The sequence below is a fragment of the Aethalodelphis obliquidens genome, unplaced genomic scaffold (genome assembly GCF_003676395.1).
Source record: "Aethalodelphis obliquidens isolate GAN/ISIS:26980383/991018 unplaced genomic scaffold, ASM367639v1 scaffold79, whole genome shotgun sequence".
In the NCBI taxonomy this organism is placed as follows: Eukaryota; Metazoa; Chordata; class Mammalia; order Artiodactyla; family Delphinidae; genus Aethalodelphis; species Aethalodelphis obliquidens.
The window spans coordinates 947,850-967,212 of NW_020838023.1; the positions used below are offsets into that span (position 1 = coordinate 947,850).

The 19,363-nt window shown below is 31.8% G+C and overlaps 1 protein-coding gene across 3 annotated transcripts in view; it reads right to left on the reverse strand.

The window, feature by feature from the left end:
• CSMD3 (CUB and Sushi multiple domains 3) overlaps nucleotides 1-19,363 on the reverse strand; it is a 1,084,122-nt gene that overhangs the window by 122,032 nt on the left and 942,727 nt on the right. For all 3 annotated transcript variants that reach the window (XM_027092553.1, XM_027092552.1, XM_027092550.1), the window contains 3 exons: nucleotides 6,319-6,437; nucleotides 5,154-5,223; nucleotides 97-213 (listed from right to left, as the gene is read on the reverse strand). In XM_027092553.1, coding sequence (XP_026948354.1) covers nucleotides 97-213; nucleotides 5,154-5,223; nucleotides 6,319-6,437 — 306 coding nt within the window. The remainder of the gene's footprint in view (nucleotides 1-96; nucleotides 214-5,153; nucleotides 5,224-6,318; nucleotides 6,438-19,363) is intronic.

Genomic DNA, 19,363 nt, shown 5'->3' on the forward strand with positions numbered 1-19,363 from the left:
GAATATTTCATAAGTTCTTATTAGACTTTGTTATTTCTTTGTAAGGATGCATTAATAATATAAAAATACTCTTTCACGTGTTTTTAATATACATACCAAAACCTATGGGCAGCTTGATTGTCCACGTACAATCTAAACTGCTGGGGTAGTTTCCAGGAAACCCAGGGCTGAGGATCACACCACTGAAATCTGACATAGAACCACCACACTGCGCTGCAAGAGAATAGAGGTCCCACTTAAGCCAAAGTACTTTATTGTATTAAAAACAGACTGAAATTCTTTCAAGTCTGAATCAAGTGTCTGAGTTAAAACTGGTATAAATTTGAATATTGTCAACTCTCATTCACCATGTACTAGTAATCAAATATAATCAATTGACAAGGCATTTTGTAAAAGAGCATAAAAGGGTAACATATTTCTTTCCTCAGCAGTAAATACAAGCTAAATCAATTATTGTACAGAAAGGAGTAGCTCATGTGCAGTGAATACAATCAAACAAGGAGCACATATCCTTTTCCACAGCAAGCAGTACATTTCTCATCCTGAAGTACTTCTAGAAATGTTGTGATTCATTCAAAAGATAATATAATTTATAGTAAAATCAAGCCAGCAACATACTATATTGATGAGGGATTCATTTTCACAATAAATGAATTCATTTTCCTCTTTTTGTGAGGAGGCTGAAGATTTTTAAGAAAAATATTGGTTTCTATCAGTAATATGCAAGGGATTCACAGACCATCAGATACTGTCTCACTTTATCCTAAAATAATCTGGACAAAAAATAGGGAAGTATAAAACAAGTAAAAAGATGAACCCATGTTTGAGAATTTAGGCATAAATGTATGCTTTTTGTAGAATCTGAATTATACTGATTTACAATTGATAAGCTAACCATAAATTATAAGAACAAATAATTACCCAAGTTTTAACTTTTACATGATTAGATAGAACTATTTAACATGTATTAATAGGTCAATTGTATTTTAGAAGCTAATTCTTTCCTCTAAGTATACATTTTTATCATTTTATCATAGAAGTACTAAAATACACATCTCAATTGAGGGTTGAAGAATCAAATTTCATGAATGCACATCAAGTTTGAAATTTACCCATACACTTACCTACAATTTCATTCATTTATTTATTGTTATGAATAGCAACAGGTAGATAATCAAACTTCAGGTTATATATCATAAAGGCAAATTCAGTAGAACAATTTATCAATGTTCTATGTGATATCAATAGCCAGTTTGACAGCTATGTTTAAATATGTGAACTGAATAAATTATGTATAAAGCAGATTTTACTAAGGGTATATATATAACCTTGTAGTTAATGTGCATATAAACCTTTCTTTTGAAGTTGTAATTACCATTGAGATCTAAAGATACACCTTTATATTTTTCCATCCTTCTCAAATCTCAGTTCATCCATCTTTAAACCAGAACAATTTTCAACATGTATAAACCACTAATGTTCACCAATTCATTTTCCTAAAATTTGATTGCCCACATATGTTCATTACACAATCTGATAATTAGGGAGTGGTAGAGAAAATATTTTGGCCAATGAAAAGTACTTTTAAGTTTCTGGCAAGAATGCAATTGTAGGTTTGTTTTGCTTTATTCTGAATTTTGAGTGAAAGAACACAAGGACTCTTTTGCTTTCTTGCCTTCACTATCTCAAGTGTTTGAGCTGTTCACTGCCCCTCTAATTCTGCTGTTTTCCATCTCTTTAGAAATGAGCTGAAAATCCTGGCCTCTGCATGGTCCACCTTTCTAGAGTGTAAATCCCAAAATCAGAGAAGAAAGAAGGAAAGAATAAAAAGTAAACAGATAATGAAAGAGAAAGAATAACAAACCATAAAGGATGAGAAGAAAAATCCAAAAAGTGCATCTGCCTTCAGCTCCGTACTCATGTCTATTTTCTTAGAGACTCTGCAATTTCATGCACCCCTAGGCCTTGATAGAGAATGCTGTGTTTCACCAGAAGTTTCACAGTAGACTTTTTTGAGGCCCATTATACTGTTTTTCTTAAGGACACAACCATAGCATAGTCCTCCGAGATAAAATCATCTTTGATTCTTCCTTCAGATTTGTCTCTATTATGTAAAAATCTCAAGTGACTTTTCTTTCCTTCCATCAAAATATCTGGCAGACTGTTTATTTTCCAGTTCATGAGACTGTAACCTTGATACCTGATTACTAGAGTTTTAAGACATTCTCTGAATCAGCCTCCTGCCTTCAGTTTCTCCTTATGATATGGCCATGATGTCAATTTAGACACTTTGTCTATCAAATATAGTACAAGTTTACTGTCCAAAATTTATAAAATACCAAAAAAAAAAAGAATACAAAAGAAATAAGAGTGCTCTGGAATTCCACTACCCATAGATAGCCTGTCGACCTTTATATTCTTTTATTTCTCTGCAGAAAAATACATATGCACGTATATGTGTTTATATGTTTACATATATAATGAAAATAAGATCATACTGTGAATCACTTTAAGCCTTGTTACATTTTACTATATATTATAAACTTTGAGTTATTAAATATTCCATTATAATGTTCACTTCCTTTTTCCCCATTATTGGATCCTTAAATTATTGCATATTTTCACTATAATAACTACCGCTATGAATGCCCTGTGTATTTCAGGTTCAGTGCTAAATACTTTTATGCATTCTCTCATTTAATTCTCACGATGGGCCTATGAGGTGGACATTACTATCCCATTCAACAGGTGAGCAAACAGAATAATACATTTGTCATACACAGCTATTGTACCTTAGCTGAAAATCAAATGAAGATATATTGGACATCAAAATATAAGTGTTTAATACAGTTTCATACAAATTTATCCTATATAATAAAATGTAAATTTTCCAGTTTAATTTTATTAAAATATCACTTCCATCTAGTACTTCCCTTGTTAACAATATACAATGGAATACAGGCAATCAAAATGTAGTATTTTACCTAAAAACTGAGCAATTTGTTAACAGTAATAATTGGTGCTAGTAATTTAGCAAGATGGAAATTGTCATATCATAATTGAGTGGTATTTAAATTGATACAACCTTCTGAAAGCAATTTGGAAATATTAAAGCTTTTAAGTAGTTATATGCAACGACAGGAAGGCACATGAAAAACACTTATAAATAAAGAAATGTGTATAAATGTGTAAATGTGTACCAAATGTGTATAAATGTATATCAAAAAGACAAAAAACTAAGCTAACAAAAGAGAGTAACTATACAAATTAGACTATGCTATGTGCCATAAAGCCATTTTAAAAATCAAATTTTTAAAAACATGTTATGGTATGGGAAATTCTTCTAAGTGAATGTCAAGAAGGAAAACATTATAAAAAATATACATACTATAGAATCCCAAAACTTTAATTTGTTCATTAAACCATATTTATTGGATGCCTACTTAAGATAATAACTGTTCTTGGCACTGGGGATACAGTAATGAACAAAAGACCAAAACTCTGCTCTCGTATCAGCAGAATATATATAGTAATTATTTTGTCCTTTGTACTCTTTTATATTCTCAATTTTTGTACTTAATTGGATATACACACACATACAGACCCCACATACATAACACACACACACACATAAATGGCATTATCTGTATATATAAATTTTTATAATAGGTATTATATGTATATATACAATTTTATAACTGGCATTATATGCATAAATGATAATACCTGAAGAAATATATCATTCAAAAAATGTCATCCAATCTAAAGTCTGAATGCTTTTAATATCTTTTGCCAATTAAACACATCTTTACTCTTAAACATTATTTTCCAGTACTCTCCAACAAAAATTGCACCCGTGGTACATAGGCATTATGGACTGAATTGTGTCTCCCCCCAATATTCATATGTTAAAGCCCTAACTCCCAAATGCGACTGTATTTGGAAATGAGATACCTTCTTTAAAGGAGGTAATTAAGGTTAAACGAAGTCATAAGGGTGGAGCTCTAATTCAATTGTGTTGGTGTCCTTATAAGAAGAGAAAGAGATAGGAGAGCTCCTTCACAGAGAAAAGACTATGTGAAGATGTAGGGAGAAGATAGTCTTCTACAAGCCAAGGAAAGAAGCTCTCGGAAGAAAACAACCCTGCCAGCTCCTTGATCTTGAACTTCTAGCTTCTAGAGCTGTGACAAAATAAATTCCCATTGTTGAAGCCATCCAGTCTGTAGTGTTAACGGCAGCCCAAGCAAACTAATATAATACAGGTTTGTTCACTGTACATGGTAGGGTATACAAGTCACACCAATTCTTTTGTTTTTGCCCTTTTTCCTACTCAGAAAGGGTAGTCTTCTTCATTCATTTATCTTAATTACACCTATCATCCAAAACTCTTTGTAAATTTTATGGACTGAATATATTTCCCAATGACTTCAATCAATACCAATCTCATCTTTCTTAAATTCTATCACATAGTCAATGGTCTTATTTGACACTAAATTATTCTTATTTCATTTCTTTTATTTCTACAACTCTAAATGGTAAACAAATGTTTTAATTATGGAGACCATACCTCAAACTTTTTTTTTCCTACTCTATAGAGCCCAGTATATTAATGGTTGCATACAGACACCAGAAATGAAAAAGAGAAAAAAAATTAAGGTGGATAGAAATAATTGGAAGCTGCATTAAATTAGGACAAAAATTTGGGCCCATACTTTCAAAGCCCCAAATGTTCTTTTGATACACCCTATATCTCAACTGCCTGTTACCAATGAAGACATCTCATGGGGTGTCATGCTCCCTTTGGTAGACTCCAGCTTCCTTATCTATTTTGGCTCAATAGTAAGCAATAGTATATTTTCCTGATCTATGAGTACTTCTACTACATCATATTGAGAAAACTCTCTGGGAATCAAAAAACTTAATAACTTTTCTCAATTTGTATTTTTAAGTCATCCATTGATATTAAAGTTTGGGGCAAAAAAAAAGTAAAACTTTAAAATTAAAAAAGAAAAAAAATGTGAAGCATTTATCTCAAAATATAATTTCCATAAAACCTGACAAAAGGTAAACTATATGTTTGAACAACAACATACATAAGGTGTACCTTTAAAATTTGATACAGCTAATAAATGATTTATAGTTCTTTAACTTACCCAAACAAATTGGGATTGGGTAATTCCATCTTCTCACAGGCCCAGGCATGCATGTAATATGAGAATGACCCTATATAAACAAGACAATGCAGTTCAGCACACATTTTTAAAAGTGTAAATATAACATAGGATAGTGAATGATAATTATGAAAACAAACTTAATAATATATTACATTTTAATATTTTTCAACATTACTGGAAATATTAGTGTGACTTAAAACAAGAAAGGTAATTATATACACTTGTGATAAAATGTAAAAAATAATAAGCTTTTGGTAGAAAAATTAAGACTCTTTATCACATTAAAACTGTGGTTTTAACATTGTTCTACCAAAACATTTTCTACTAAGGTACTGCAATAATTATATGAAGGAAATGGCCATATACATAGTGATTTATAATAAATTGCAATAATATTCAAGGTGAGATAGATTAAAAAATGATTATAAAATTCTTTCATAAAAAATTGAAAAGTCAACTGAGGTATATTAAATTTTAAAGTCCAGAAAAACTTGATTTCACTTCTGAGACTAATAATTTGGGTTACAAGTTTAAAGACTATAAATTATTAATTTTTACTTTTCTTTCCTCTAAGGAATTTATTTACTTAACATGTGAAATTCTGTCTCAATTTTTTTTTTAATTTCTTAATAGGTCTATGCTTTAGGGAGATTTTTATGAGGTCATAAATTGAGACCTTCCAAAACACCTACAAAAGAGTATTAATATAAATACGTAAAGTCAGAATATACATTGCAAATCCACACTTTTAGCAATACTTATTTGTAGTTGATTTTTACTGATTCGGGGAATTTATTATCATGGAAGTTTCATTTAATGCTTTAAGTATCACTTTCATTTTTATTTCAAATTCTGAAAATCCAGGCGTTCAGTGGTCACATCCAATGTGAACAGAGAGAAAAGTGAACATTTATTTTGATTCAAAAATCATTTTTGGTTATTTGCAAACACAACAAATTTATTCATTCCAGCAATTTCTCTCATGAATATCTCACTGACAAATTGAATAACTTTTGATTTAATGTTAAATTATGCAGCCTGAGATCAATATTGTTTTATAACCTGTGTATTATCAATGATTAGTCTGTTAAAATATTCTGAAAGGGTAATGGAAGTCAAAGCTAAAAGTTTAAAATAGACTTACCTGAAGAGAATAGCCTTGATCACACTGAAAGGATACTACATCACCAACCATGTATCTGTCTCCAATTTTATTCCCACTGCTAGGAGTTTGTGGTTCAGGACAGGAATCCAAACCAATAGCTAAGAATATTTAGTGATAATAATATAAGTAACTTTCAAATGATGAATGCTTAAATCATGCATATTAAATTACCAAAACTGAATATTGGTGTCATTAAAACTAGATTTTACATTGAGACATTAAGAATGTTCTGTGAACAAGATTTAACGGTATATGGTTAGAGCAATGTGCTTTGGAACTCCACCACAGAACTATTTCAATTTTCGTGGCACCAACCATTAATTAGCTGTGTGATAATACGTGAATTCTTCTTTAACTCACAGCTTAAATGTCTTCTGTGAAATGAAACTAAAAATTCCTAAAAAGAAAATCCCTAAATAAAAATAAGAATAATAATTTATTGTGATAATAAAGTGAAATTATATCTGTAAAACATTCTTAGTAAAATGGCTAAAAAAATTATTTGCTATTTTGTCCATATCACCTGGTACCTTCTTCTGAGAGGGAGATTATGATATAATTCAAAACACTTCCATTATTTTTACATCAACAACTTATTTTTCAACATAAAAGAATAAAAGCATACAGAAGTAAAAGGTTTTTCTGAAATGATTCATTTAGTTTAGCATTTTTAATTGAAATATAGTTGATTTACAATGTTGTGTTAATTTCTGCTGCACAGAAAAGTGATTCAGTTTTATATATATATATATTATATATACTTTTTATATCCTTTTCCAGTATGGTTTATCACAGGATACTGAATATAGTTCTCTGTGCTATAGAGTGGGACCTTGTTGTTTATCCATTCTATATATAATAATTTGGATCTGCAAACCCCAAACTGCCACTCTGTCCCTCTTCCACCCTCCCCCTTGGTAACCACAAGTCTGTTCTCTATGTCTGTGAGTTTGTTTCTGTTTCATAGATAAGTTCATTTGTGTCATATTTTAGATTCCACATATAGGTGGTATCATATGGTATTTGTCTTTCTCTTTCTGACTTACTTCACTTAGTATGATCATCTCTAAGTCCATCTACATTCCTGCAAATGGCATTATTTCTAAAATGATTCATTTAAAGGAACAAAAATTGTTTGATGTTTTTGCCAAAACATTTTTTCAAACATGTGAATGTATTATTATTAAAAACTTTTTATCTTCAATAAGAGCCAATGTTTATTATCTATTTCTTTGTAGTTCACATTTTGAACTAATCTAATACATATTTGAATGGAGGGAGGAAGCAGTCACCACTCCAAAATCATTATATATATGTGTGAATATATATATTCATTATAAATATTCACACTATATATTTATTTATTAAAAAACATTGAAAACTAAATTCTAAAGTATGACTATATCGTATATATTCCTTCTCTCTTTGACCATGTTATTTCCTTCTGATAGATGCTATCATACAAAACACCACCCTCTCCATCACCTTTGTTGTATTTGACATAAACTAATAATGAATAATTATGTAAATAGTTGTTCAGTGTTTATCCCCCTCTGAGAATATAAGTTCCAGAAGGGCAGCTTGAAGCACAGAGTCTTAAGCAAGCACTCAATAAACATTCGTTGTATAGATGAATGAATAGTATATAAAAGAAAGTGCATCCCTATTTTATTTCTTAATAAATACAAACGTCTATCTCTGCAAATGGAAGATAGTTTATCTAATAACATAATGGTCAGAGTAGCTAAAAATGATGTCACATTAAAGGATAGAAAATTAAATAAAAGCAGTGACATGATGGAGTTATGGTTAGATCAGAAAGTAAGGCAGTAAAGAGGAAGAGTAAATTGGCCATTTGGGAATGCATTTGAGGCAGTCCTAAAGGAGACAGGGTCATGTGGACTGTAATTCCAATGCCTGGTGCGGCAATTAGTTAGGTCCCTAAACATATGTCAAATCCCATATTTCTTGATTTTTGTAATCTTGAATTTATAGAACTAGGAAAGATAAGTTACCATTAAGTTGTGACCTACTGTTAAAATTTTAAGGGTTAAATGTCTCACTTCCCCTACTAGATTTTGAGATCCAAGAAAGAAACTGTCTTATATTTACTTTCATCTCATTCAGCACCCACTAATGGGTCTTACACATTAAATTCATCTGATTTCATAGAGTCCTTTTTAAGAATTACTAATCAAAAAAAAGTTATGATGTAAGCATATATGTCTTGTCAGTATGATTTCACTTTCCTTTGGTAGGGACTCCTTAGTTTCTTGGGAGTCCTGAACAGTAAGTTTATTACCGTTCACCATTAAGGCCATTTATGTGGTCATTCTTGCTGAGAAGGCCAAATTTAGTACACGTTCATTTCTCTTTTCCTTCTTTCTATCAAGTACTCCATTCAGGGTCATACACATAGAAAACTATTAATATCCATAAGTGGTGATTTCCTCCTCTGGGAGGATAAATAAAACTACGGCACAGGGCTTCCCCGGTGGTGCAGTGGTTGAGAGTCCGCCTGCCAACACAGGGAACACGAGTTCGTTCCCCAGTTCGGGAAGATCCCACATGCCGCAGAGCGGCAAAGCCCGGGAGCCATGGTCGCTGAGCCTGCGCGTCCGGAGCCTGTGCTCCGCAACGGGAGAGGCCACAACAGTGAGAGGCCCGCGTACCACGTACCGCAAAAAACAAAAACAAAACAAAACAAAAAAACTACGGCACAGTGATGCCATAGAATATTGAGAGATTTTTAAGTGAGATTTTTCCATATTATATACAGACACAGCAAAATATTTATGAAAGAGTTTTAACTTTAAAATGTGATATAAAACTCTATAAACTATGCAATAACAATTTCGTAGGTTAAAAATTCTTATATGCAAATAATCACAGGGAATAGTAACCAAAAGGAAATATGTGAAATATTAGCAGTGGTTATGATTCTTCATGTGAGATTATTGGTGATTTTTATGTGTTTTCTTGTATATTCCTGCATTTCTGAAATTTTTATAATGGAATGTAAATAATAAAATCACTTATCTATTAGATGAATTAGTATTAGCAGAGAACTTGGGGGTACAAGAATATACTGCTTTCTATTTTTCTAGAAGAGATTGAGTTGGACCTGCTAATCTGTTTAATATGATTGTCTCAGGGAAGAAACCAAGGTAATGAAGTAATAGATAAGAAAGAGAAGTCATGTTGATGACCTCTCTCATTTTTTTGCATTTAATTATTTTACATGCACTAAAGAAAATAAAGCAGAGATATCTGAAAATGCTACAGTTCCTATTTTAAAGTCATTTGTTAATTTACAAAACAGTGATTAGTTTAAAAAATGTCTTCTTTAATAATTATTTTTCATTTCTTTATAAGTAACAATAGCAATAACTTATTCATAGGAATCAACAAAGAAAAGGTATTTGTAAAAGTGTTGCAAAGGATTCTCTCCTACTTAACCAAGCCAATCAGCATATTGAGTCATTTTCATCCTTATGAGTGTAAATTTTGTAAAATTATGTGCTTGGCAATCAAAGATGCTCTCTGAGTGAATTTTTTTAATGAGAATTGGATCAATTAACTAGGTGTTGTAGCCAAAAAAAAAAACAGAAATGAATACAGGAACAAATCTATATCAAAAATTGCACAGAGTTAATTACACCTGCTGTCAAATTACTGTGGTTAGTTACCCTGGCTGAAAACATTAAAACCTCAGTTCTTCAATTTCCAACATTTACTTATAAACAAAAATTATTCTTTCCAATTCTGACCACAAGGCAACCTGGAGGAGAAAATGGTGTTAATCATATCATTTATATCTGATCATTCTGCATATATATATATATATATATATATATATAGTATTCCATAATGATTTTAACGAGTCTTTAATGCAATGAGAGAGGGAGACAGGGAGGATAAGAAAGCTAAATTATTGCTAAGACTCCCAGCAACATTGTTTTGTAAAAAGAAAAACCCCTTCATGAATTTGACATGACAACCCATGTATAAATTTATTGAAAATGAAGACCAAAAATACTGGATTTGCATTCATGTGAGAAAAGAACAGGAACTGAACCACGTCTTTGAACAAGAGGTTGTATTCAGTGATAGTGAAGATCTTGTTATTTTAAACATATCACATGTCTTCAATTTAAAATTTTTTCTCTAAATAATGAATACAAATAACCATTATTTCTATGTTTGCACCATATTTAAGTGTTTTTTAATATGCTAGAATTATCATTTGGCATTCCATATTTATCATTATAACAGTTTGAGAATAATGTAGAAGTTGATGATAATCAAAGGGTGAATTCAATATGAGCTGGGCTACTAGTTTCTGGGCTTGTAGAAATCAGCAATGATAAGCATGCAGACTTTTTTCACCATAATGTACCTTGGATTAATTAATTAATCTACTAAAGAAAATTTGTCAAATACTATTGTTACATGTAATTGAATGTCGATTAAATTCTTTTAGAAGGAACAATTCTGACTTCAGAATTGTTCCTTCAGAACATCAATAGTCACTGATGAGCAGCAGTATAAGTTCAGGAACATGTGGTACAGGCTTCTCTCACGTTTACCTTGATCCTTTTATTTACTTACTTTACTTTCGTTTACCTTACTTAACATTTAACTCAGCATTACTCTGAGAAACTAATTGAATATTCAGTAATAGATACTACTTATCAAATTTTAGCCTACAGAATAAGGATAAGTGAAACGATAAAATAAATAGAATCTGGCACGTAGGTACCATTCATTCATTACATAAGTAATTATTGAGTACCTATTGTGTACTCTTATTGTGTTACATACATGCTGGAAATGCAAAGATCAATTAGCAACATAAGCAGTCACGCTCTGAAGAAATTCTTGGTGGAGCAAGAGAGGGGGTTGGTTTAAAAGATGATTTCAGTGTAATTGAACAATCACAATATATGAAGGTTGTCTTCTGTTTAAATAATTATTTCACAGGAACTAACCTATGTGAATACCAAAACATAATACATTTTACCAATTCATGATAATGAAGGGGAAGGTGAATATGCTGTCCTGGCATGTTAAATGAATAATTTTTTAAATTATTTTTCCTTGTTTTATGGAAAAAAGAAGAGAGTGTTTTTTGGTAAAACATACTGTAGTGTTTTGGGAAAGGCAGCAAGAAATGAAGCTGCAAAGGGAGGCAGGATGCAGGTTGTGTAAACAGTCTTATAATCTTAAACAGTGTAGAAAGTTGTAGTTTCCTTCTGTGAGTAATGGAGGGAAAATTCAGTTATTAAGAACACAACCTCTGTCCTCTGTGTGCATCCTGGTTTCACTAGTTTCTTGCTTTTTAATTTTTATTTTTATAAAGTCTGAGATGATTTCTATGTCTCAGTTCCCTCACCTATAAAATGGATGCAAAAATACCAACCAACTTCATAGGAATATGGTGATGCATAAAGAAAACAATACATGCATAACACTTAGATAGTCCCAGGAACATGGGAAGCTCTCAACAAATGTTAACTGGCATTAGTGAATGGTTTTAAGCATGGAAGTGAGGTTGTCCATTTGCATTCTACTAAGGACATTTCTTTTTTCTGTTCTCATGAAAGTATGTCTCTGTATGTTTAAGATCAATAGGTTCCATATAAATACTCTAGGAGTATAAAGAACACATGTAAAGATTTCTATAGAGGGCCCAAAACTGAAGTACCTTCAGTTTTATAATTAATTCACAATGAAAAGTTTCTATATAGAGCTAAACATATTGGCTTTTCTATGAGAAAATCCAGGAGACCAAGAGCAGTGTTATTGCCTCAAGATATAACCAGAGAAACTTTAGGAATACAAAAGTACAATGCTTTCCAAATTCAGAAACTTAGGCTGAGACATCTCTAAGTCAACAGCACAAAGACATGAAAAGTTAGATGATCATGAAATAAATTTGGTTAAAAGAAAAGAGCAAACTATGCTAAAACTAGAATGGCCCTATATGATTAAGGAATGAAATGTGCTTATAAAGATCAATTACACTTATTTGTGTGCAATATATTCTAAGTTAATGGCAATTTAGATTAGAAATGACAAATATTAATAATTTAATTTGGGCAGGACATGTTTCTATAATTAATAGAAGATGATATGCATAAATTGGAACAAGAGATGATATGAGATGATATGCATAAATTGGAATAAGAAAACTAGTTTAGGTAAAAATATAAATCTTACAATCACTATTTTTCACAAATAATCAATTATCTAATTAGCCCAAAGGAGGAAAATATTTTTAGTGATTATAAAAATAAACTCATTAAGACCTAATGCATTATGTCTTAAGCATATTGCTCAAGGAAGGAGAGCAGTAAAATAACTATCATGTTGAATTGATATCTTTTGTAATTTATAAGCTACAGTTAAATGGATACATTTCTGAGCATTTAATATTTTATGACTTTTTATGATTTGGGTATTCAGACTAGCCCTCTAACTATTGCACAAGATGAAAAGATGTTTTCAGACCACCTGAGTTTTCACAAGATTGACAGAGAAATTATTAGTGGCAGGTATCATGAGTGCTCTCAGGTGTGGGAGGAGAAAAAAATCTATTCCTTAAGGTAACATTACCTTTGTCTTCCTCAGAGACTACATCCTGAGATCTTTGAGCACCCCTAAATTTGTAACACCATTACTGCATGCAGTTTCTCCTTTTAAAATATGTACACTTTATAAGTTCAAAACCAAAAACTGCTCATTGATTTACTGATGTTCATTACCCCTCTAGGATTCTCCAGTAGTGAGATTTATATGTGTGCCTCCACAAATATTAGGAAATATGAGGGAAATTACATATGTATATTATAATCAAATAGTCATTTCAAGACTGTTAATGATGAGGCTGGACCCAGAATCCAAGTGGCAAAGCAACTAGAAACTACAAGTTCTCTTTGTGGAAGCCTATTAACAACTGATATAATTAATGGCCTTTCTTGCACTAGGGACATTTTCCCTAGCAACAAATACATTTGTGCAAGACATGCAATTATAACCAAAATCATATATGTCTAAAACACACTCACACAAATTGAAGAATAGATTCCCATCTCTCAGTGCTCTTGTGGATCAGGAAACAGAAAAAATGTGATAACTTCACAGAAGAAAAATGTTGGAAAAAATATATTAACTCAGAGCAGCTACATCTATTCACATGACTACTAAACCAGTACACATTCCCAACACAAAGAATGATGTAGCTTCATCTCAACTTATGATAGCCCGTATCAGAAAATGTAAATCAGACTCTCTTAACAAGTGTTTCAGCTTATCTTGATTAAGCAGAGAAAACTGTATTCTCTAACCTCTGGAACGCTGGTATATTTGCCTTAGCTGTAGTTGTGTCTCCTAAGGTTGCTAGGCAAACATTTCTTCTTCCTACCTTCTTTCTCTTCAACATTCAATCCCTTTTGTTATTAACAGAAAGCAAGATTGACTTTTTTTCTTAATATTTTAATTAATATTGGCTACTTCATTATATATCAGGTAATTTGTTAGCATAAAATTAATAGAATTCATCAAAGTTTCAGAAACATGTAATTGGAGTAAATTTCCAAATTTATATTTATTACCTCACTTTGTGTGTCTGTAACTTAGAAAAAATGCTCTGATTTGTGGAACAACTACAACCTCTAAGAGAGCATAGTTTGAGCAGTATGACCATAAATGTTAAAAAATATATTCATGAAGGTGGTCAAAAGGTACAAACTTCCAGTTATTAGATAAATAAGTGTAATGTACTAGGGGTGCAATGTACGACATGATGGCTACAGTTAACACTGCTGTATGATATACAGAAAAGTTAAAAGAGAGTAGATCTTAAGAGTTCTCATCACAAGGAGAAATTTTTTTCCTTTCTTTTTTTGTATCTATATGAGATGACAGATAAACCTGTTGCAGTAATCTAAATCTGTGGTAGTAATCATTTCACAATATACGTAAATCAAACCACCATTTCATACACCTTAAACTTAAACAATGATGTATGTAAATTATTTCTCAATAAAACTGGAAAAGATTTTTTAAAAAGTATTTGGAGACTAAAAGGTAGAAATATTAATCTCTATTTTCTAGAATTTTATTACTCAATTTCAAATGTTCTTCTATCTATGGAAGCTAAAGATTCAAATAGATATAAAAATGGGATTCTAAATCATTTTTGTCCACTACATTATATGTCCTCTGAAGTATCTATCTGGGATATGTGAGTATTAAGAGAACACTGAATTTATAGTTTAAAAGAAAAAAAATCAGTTTTTTATTGATTATCATAATTTGATTAACTTCTAAAAGCCTAACTGGTAAATTAATAAGTTTGACAGGGCATTCAACCCATTTCCAATCTTTAGGAAAACAGCTTTCAAAGCCATCTTGGTATTTGTCTTATGTATATGTATAGCTGATTCACTTTGTTATAAAGCAGAAACTAACACACCATTGTAAAGCAATTACACTCCAATAAAGATGTAAAAAAAAAAAGCCATCTTGGAAGACAGGTGTCTAATCCTAAATTCAGAAGTTCCCAGAAGGGGTTACATAATCTTTCAATAACTGATACTAACATTTAACACTTTTTACTGCCAGAAAAAAAGCTTTACCCAAACTGAACTTCTCTTCATGAATCGCTATGAATTATCTTCAAAATTCCTATAGAACATCCTTAGTCTACTGACTAGGCCTGTACTTAGTGTCCTAGTGTGGTAGAAAGGATTTTGGCTCCCATGATGTTACACCGGCAAGCATGCCATGTTACATGGCAAAATGAATTTGTGGATAAAATTAAGAAGGCTAATAAGCTGACCATAAAATATACAGGTTATTGGATGATTACCGGATGATTTTATATATATACGTAAAATGTGGTATCCTTTTACCACTTTTTCTTACATTGCAAGTAGCACCAAATGCACCTTCCATGTAAGTTTCATTCTTGAACGCTTATACCTAAACTGGCATTATCATTAGTTAAACTGGGAAGTACTTTTGGTTCCTAGATCCCACTGCAAGGTGTGAGATCTAATATTATAGATAAATAAAAGTGTTATGTTGATTTTAATTTATTTAATTTAATATCTAACATCTAAAAATCAAAGAAAAAGTCTAAAAAATTAAAAGGCCAGCTCTCCAAAGGAATAAAGCAAAACTGTGATCATATACAAAGTGATATCTAAAGTAAAAACCAAAACAAAACACCAGAAACCTAAGAACCATTCTCTACACCTCTCTCTCTCTCATCTCCAACATCTAACTGGCCATAAATCTTTCAATTTTACCTTACCATCTCCTGCATCTTTTAACATTTCATTTACACAACCACAATAACCATCTTCAGTTTCTCATTTGAACCACTGCTACTCCTTTCCTTGGGCATATTCTCTTCCTGCAATGCATTCCCCACTTTCCAAAATAAAAGGACCTTTGAAAATTCAAAACTGACCACGCTACTCCTCAAATTGAAATCCTTCAACGAATCTCCTCTTTCTACAAAATAAACCTGTCTGTCATCTCCTTAATCTAATCTTCTGGCACTTAAGATACAATGACAATGACAAATACAACCCAGTCATGTGGGTTCATCTCATTATCAGGAAAGGATGATGTTTCTTGAGGGTTTACTATGTACCTGGGCCTATGATAAACACTTTACATGGATGATCTCATTTAACTCTGACACAATCTTTCAAGTTATATGCTATTATTATCACATATTATAGGTGAGGAAACTGAGTTCTTAGGGAACCTTACAAATCACCTAATGTCACATGGCTATCAAATGGCAGTTCCAAGACAGAAACCTAAGTCTGATTCCAGGATAAAGTATCTTATGTCCACCTACATCCTTGGAGGTCCCTTCAAAGTACCAAGCTATCTCCATACATATACTTTCTTATCTGCCAAAAGGACTTAGATTTGTCCTTTTGTGAAGTCTTCCCTGACCCCACCACCAGGAACCCCTAACAGTCTCTGTGTCATCACCTACATTATACAAGATGTCCTCATACTTCGGCCATTGTGAGAGTAATCTTGGAAGGTTGGTGAAAAGTGCAAATGCTTGGCTGAATCTCATGAAGACTGACAGTCTGTTAGGGTGGAGTCTCATCATCTGGATTTTTAACAAGATTTCAAGATAACTATAGTGCACAATTATCTGAGAAGTACCAATTTATCTAAACTATAGTTACTGTGTTTACACTGTAATTTTGCAATTATTGCTACTTTCGTGTTCTTACTCTCAGTTAGTCTGAAGCTTCTTTTTTTAGGGCTGGGTCTTATGCAAATATGCAGCACTAACACCTAGAAAGTATACCTAACATTTAGTAGGTAGTCAACAAAATTTTAATAAACAAGTATGTTTGTGCTTATATTTTGGAAGCAATAAGGAGATGGAAAATTATGGGAGGAAATTAATTATGGCCTTTCTTCAGTAGATAATAGGAAAACAATGATATGAAGTTATCAAAATGGACCTCTAGAAATATTAACGAGACCAAGGCATGAGAAGGATAAATTGGGCAGAAGGAACATCAGATCTGTATAATCATAATCATAATCATACTCATAATCAGGTATCCCAAAGTTAAAATGGCATGATCTCAAGTCAAAGGAGAAAAATTGCACTATATGATAAACATCAGCCATTTGTCAGCATTTCCCTTTTAAGTAAACACAAAGCAAGGCCTATGTGTTTAGTATGTGCCATCAGATAATCTAGCTTGTTTTTTTTCTGAAAACCTCATGACTGAGTAGGAAAATCAGACAGAGAAAATATTCACTTGCTAGAAGGAATCTCAGCCAAATTTCCTTTTCTCAAGACAGAAGAACATCTGCCATGTTTCCTGAAACATTTACTTAAAACTTACTTAAAATATTCCTTTAGGGATTTAGAAAGAGTCCACTTTCTTGGTTAAAAGGAAAAAAACCATGAAATCTGTCATTTTTACAGCAAACCTTAATGTCTTTTGCATCTGTTGCTGGTATTCATAGTGTGATTATGAGACTGTTATTTCTCCGATGTGATTACTTCCTTATGTTACCCTGTGAGCAGAACTGTTATATCAGGGGTTGTCAGAAATGAAATACCAAAGATGTGCAGTGAAATAGGTGTCTTCTCAATGAAGAAAAGCTAATATAACTACCTTGTTTATAACACACACACACACACACACACACACACACACACACACACACAATTATTTTTCCCAGTACCTAAGTGCTTAAGCATTTTGCTTTTTCTAAATATTGAAACAAATTAAAAAAAAATTTTCTTAAAATCCTTGTTTATACTCATTTAAAAATATATTTTTTTTCTTACAGAGGATATTGTGTTCTTAGATCTCAACCACTGATTTGGGAGGCTTCTGAATACATAAGGAAGTTCTTCAAAAATTTTATGTCTAGTTAATACAATCTGCCTCCACAAGTGGACAGACTCTTGCATTACCACAAAATATTCTTCCACTAAGTGGATATTACCATTTTGAAACAGAAATTAAGGTGCCCTTTCCTCAAATAAGTCAGATTATTTGCAAAAAAATCATTGTGTTTGGGTATATTCTCTCAAGTTTCTGGAAATAATACACTCAATTTGCAAACAGTGAACAGACAGACTTTGAGATTGCCATGCTGGACACTGTACCAAAACCACATCTGCTCTACCCAGCATTTGATCCACCAAATCCATTGAAACTGCTTTTCAACATGTTATTGACAAAGCAGTTAAAATGCATGCCATAGCTAGTTTTATATATTTGTCTTTAAAGACTAGAGCAGAGGTTATTAGTCGTTTTAATTCTGTAAAGTTCTATTTAAATTTCCTTGTTCAACGTTTCCCCATTCTCTTGCACTTACTCAATATTTTGCAAATACTATGTTAATGCCCTTATTGATTAGACAATAGATTTGAAAACATTTAGAATATTCCAAAATGTATTTAATTAATTAAAGTAACAGTAGGCATTCTTCGGCACCAATTTCTCTACTGTCCACTAAATGTATCTCTTTTTCCCCTCCTCTCTTAATCTGTCCTTCTGTCCTATTTGGGCTCTTTTTCCCCATACTTTCTAACTTTCTTTTTCTCATATAATTCTCTACATTTCTTCATTTCTCTATTTATAGTTCCCATTTTAATTCAGGTTCACTGACTTTGTTTAAAAACAACACACAAAACTGGAGGATATTTTTCAGACAATATTACCACATGTAACTATTTAGTGAGGCATTTATTTAATTTCTCCAAAAAGAAAGTTCTTTTCTACCTGGAGAATATTTTAACTTCTTCTGTTAAGTTATAATTTGATAAAAATTAATGTTTTAATATACTTTTATAAGCTCTTTGTAGTACTGGTATTTTTATTATATTTACCTTAATCCAGGGATTATTTTAGAATTTTGTACCTATTAAAAGAAAGCATTCACTTGGACTGGAAGAATTAGTATTGTTAGAATGGCCATACTACCAAAAGCAATCTACAGATTTAATGCGATCCCTATCAAATTACCCATGACCATTTCACAGAACCAGAACAAATAATCTTAAAATTTATGTGCAACCACAAAAGACCCTGAATTACCAAAGCAATCCTGAGGAAAAAAAACAAACCCCTCCCAGACTTCAAACAATATTACAAAACTATAATAATCAAAACGGCACTGTGTTGGTGCAAAAACAGATGTATAGATCAATGGAATAGAATACAGAGCCCAGAAATAAACACACACACCTGTGGTCAATTAATCTTCAAAAAAGGAGACAAGGATATACAATGGAGAAAAGGCAATCTTTTCAGCAAGTGGTGTTGGGAAAGCTGGACAGCCTCATGTAAATCAATGAAGTTAGAACACTCCCTCACACCACATACAAAAATAAACTCAAAATTGTTTAAAGATCTAAACATAAGATGTGATACCATAAAACTCTTAGAAGAGAACATAGGCAAAACATTGTCTGACATAAATTGTAGCAATATTTTCTTTGATCATA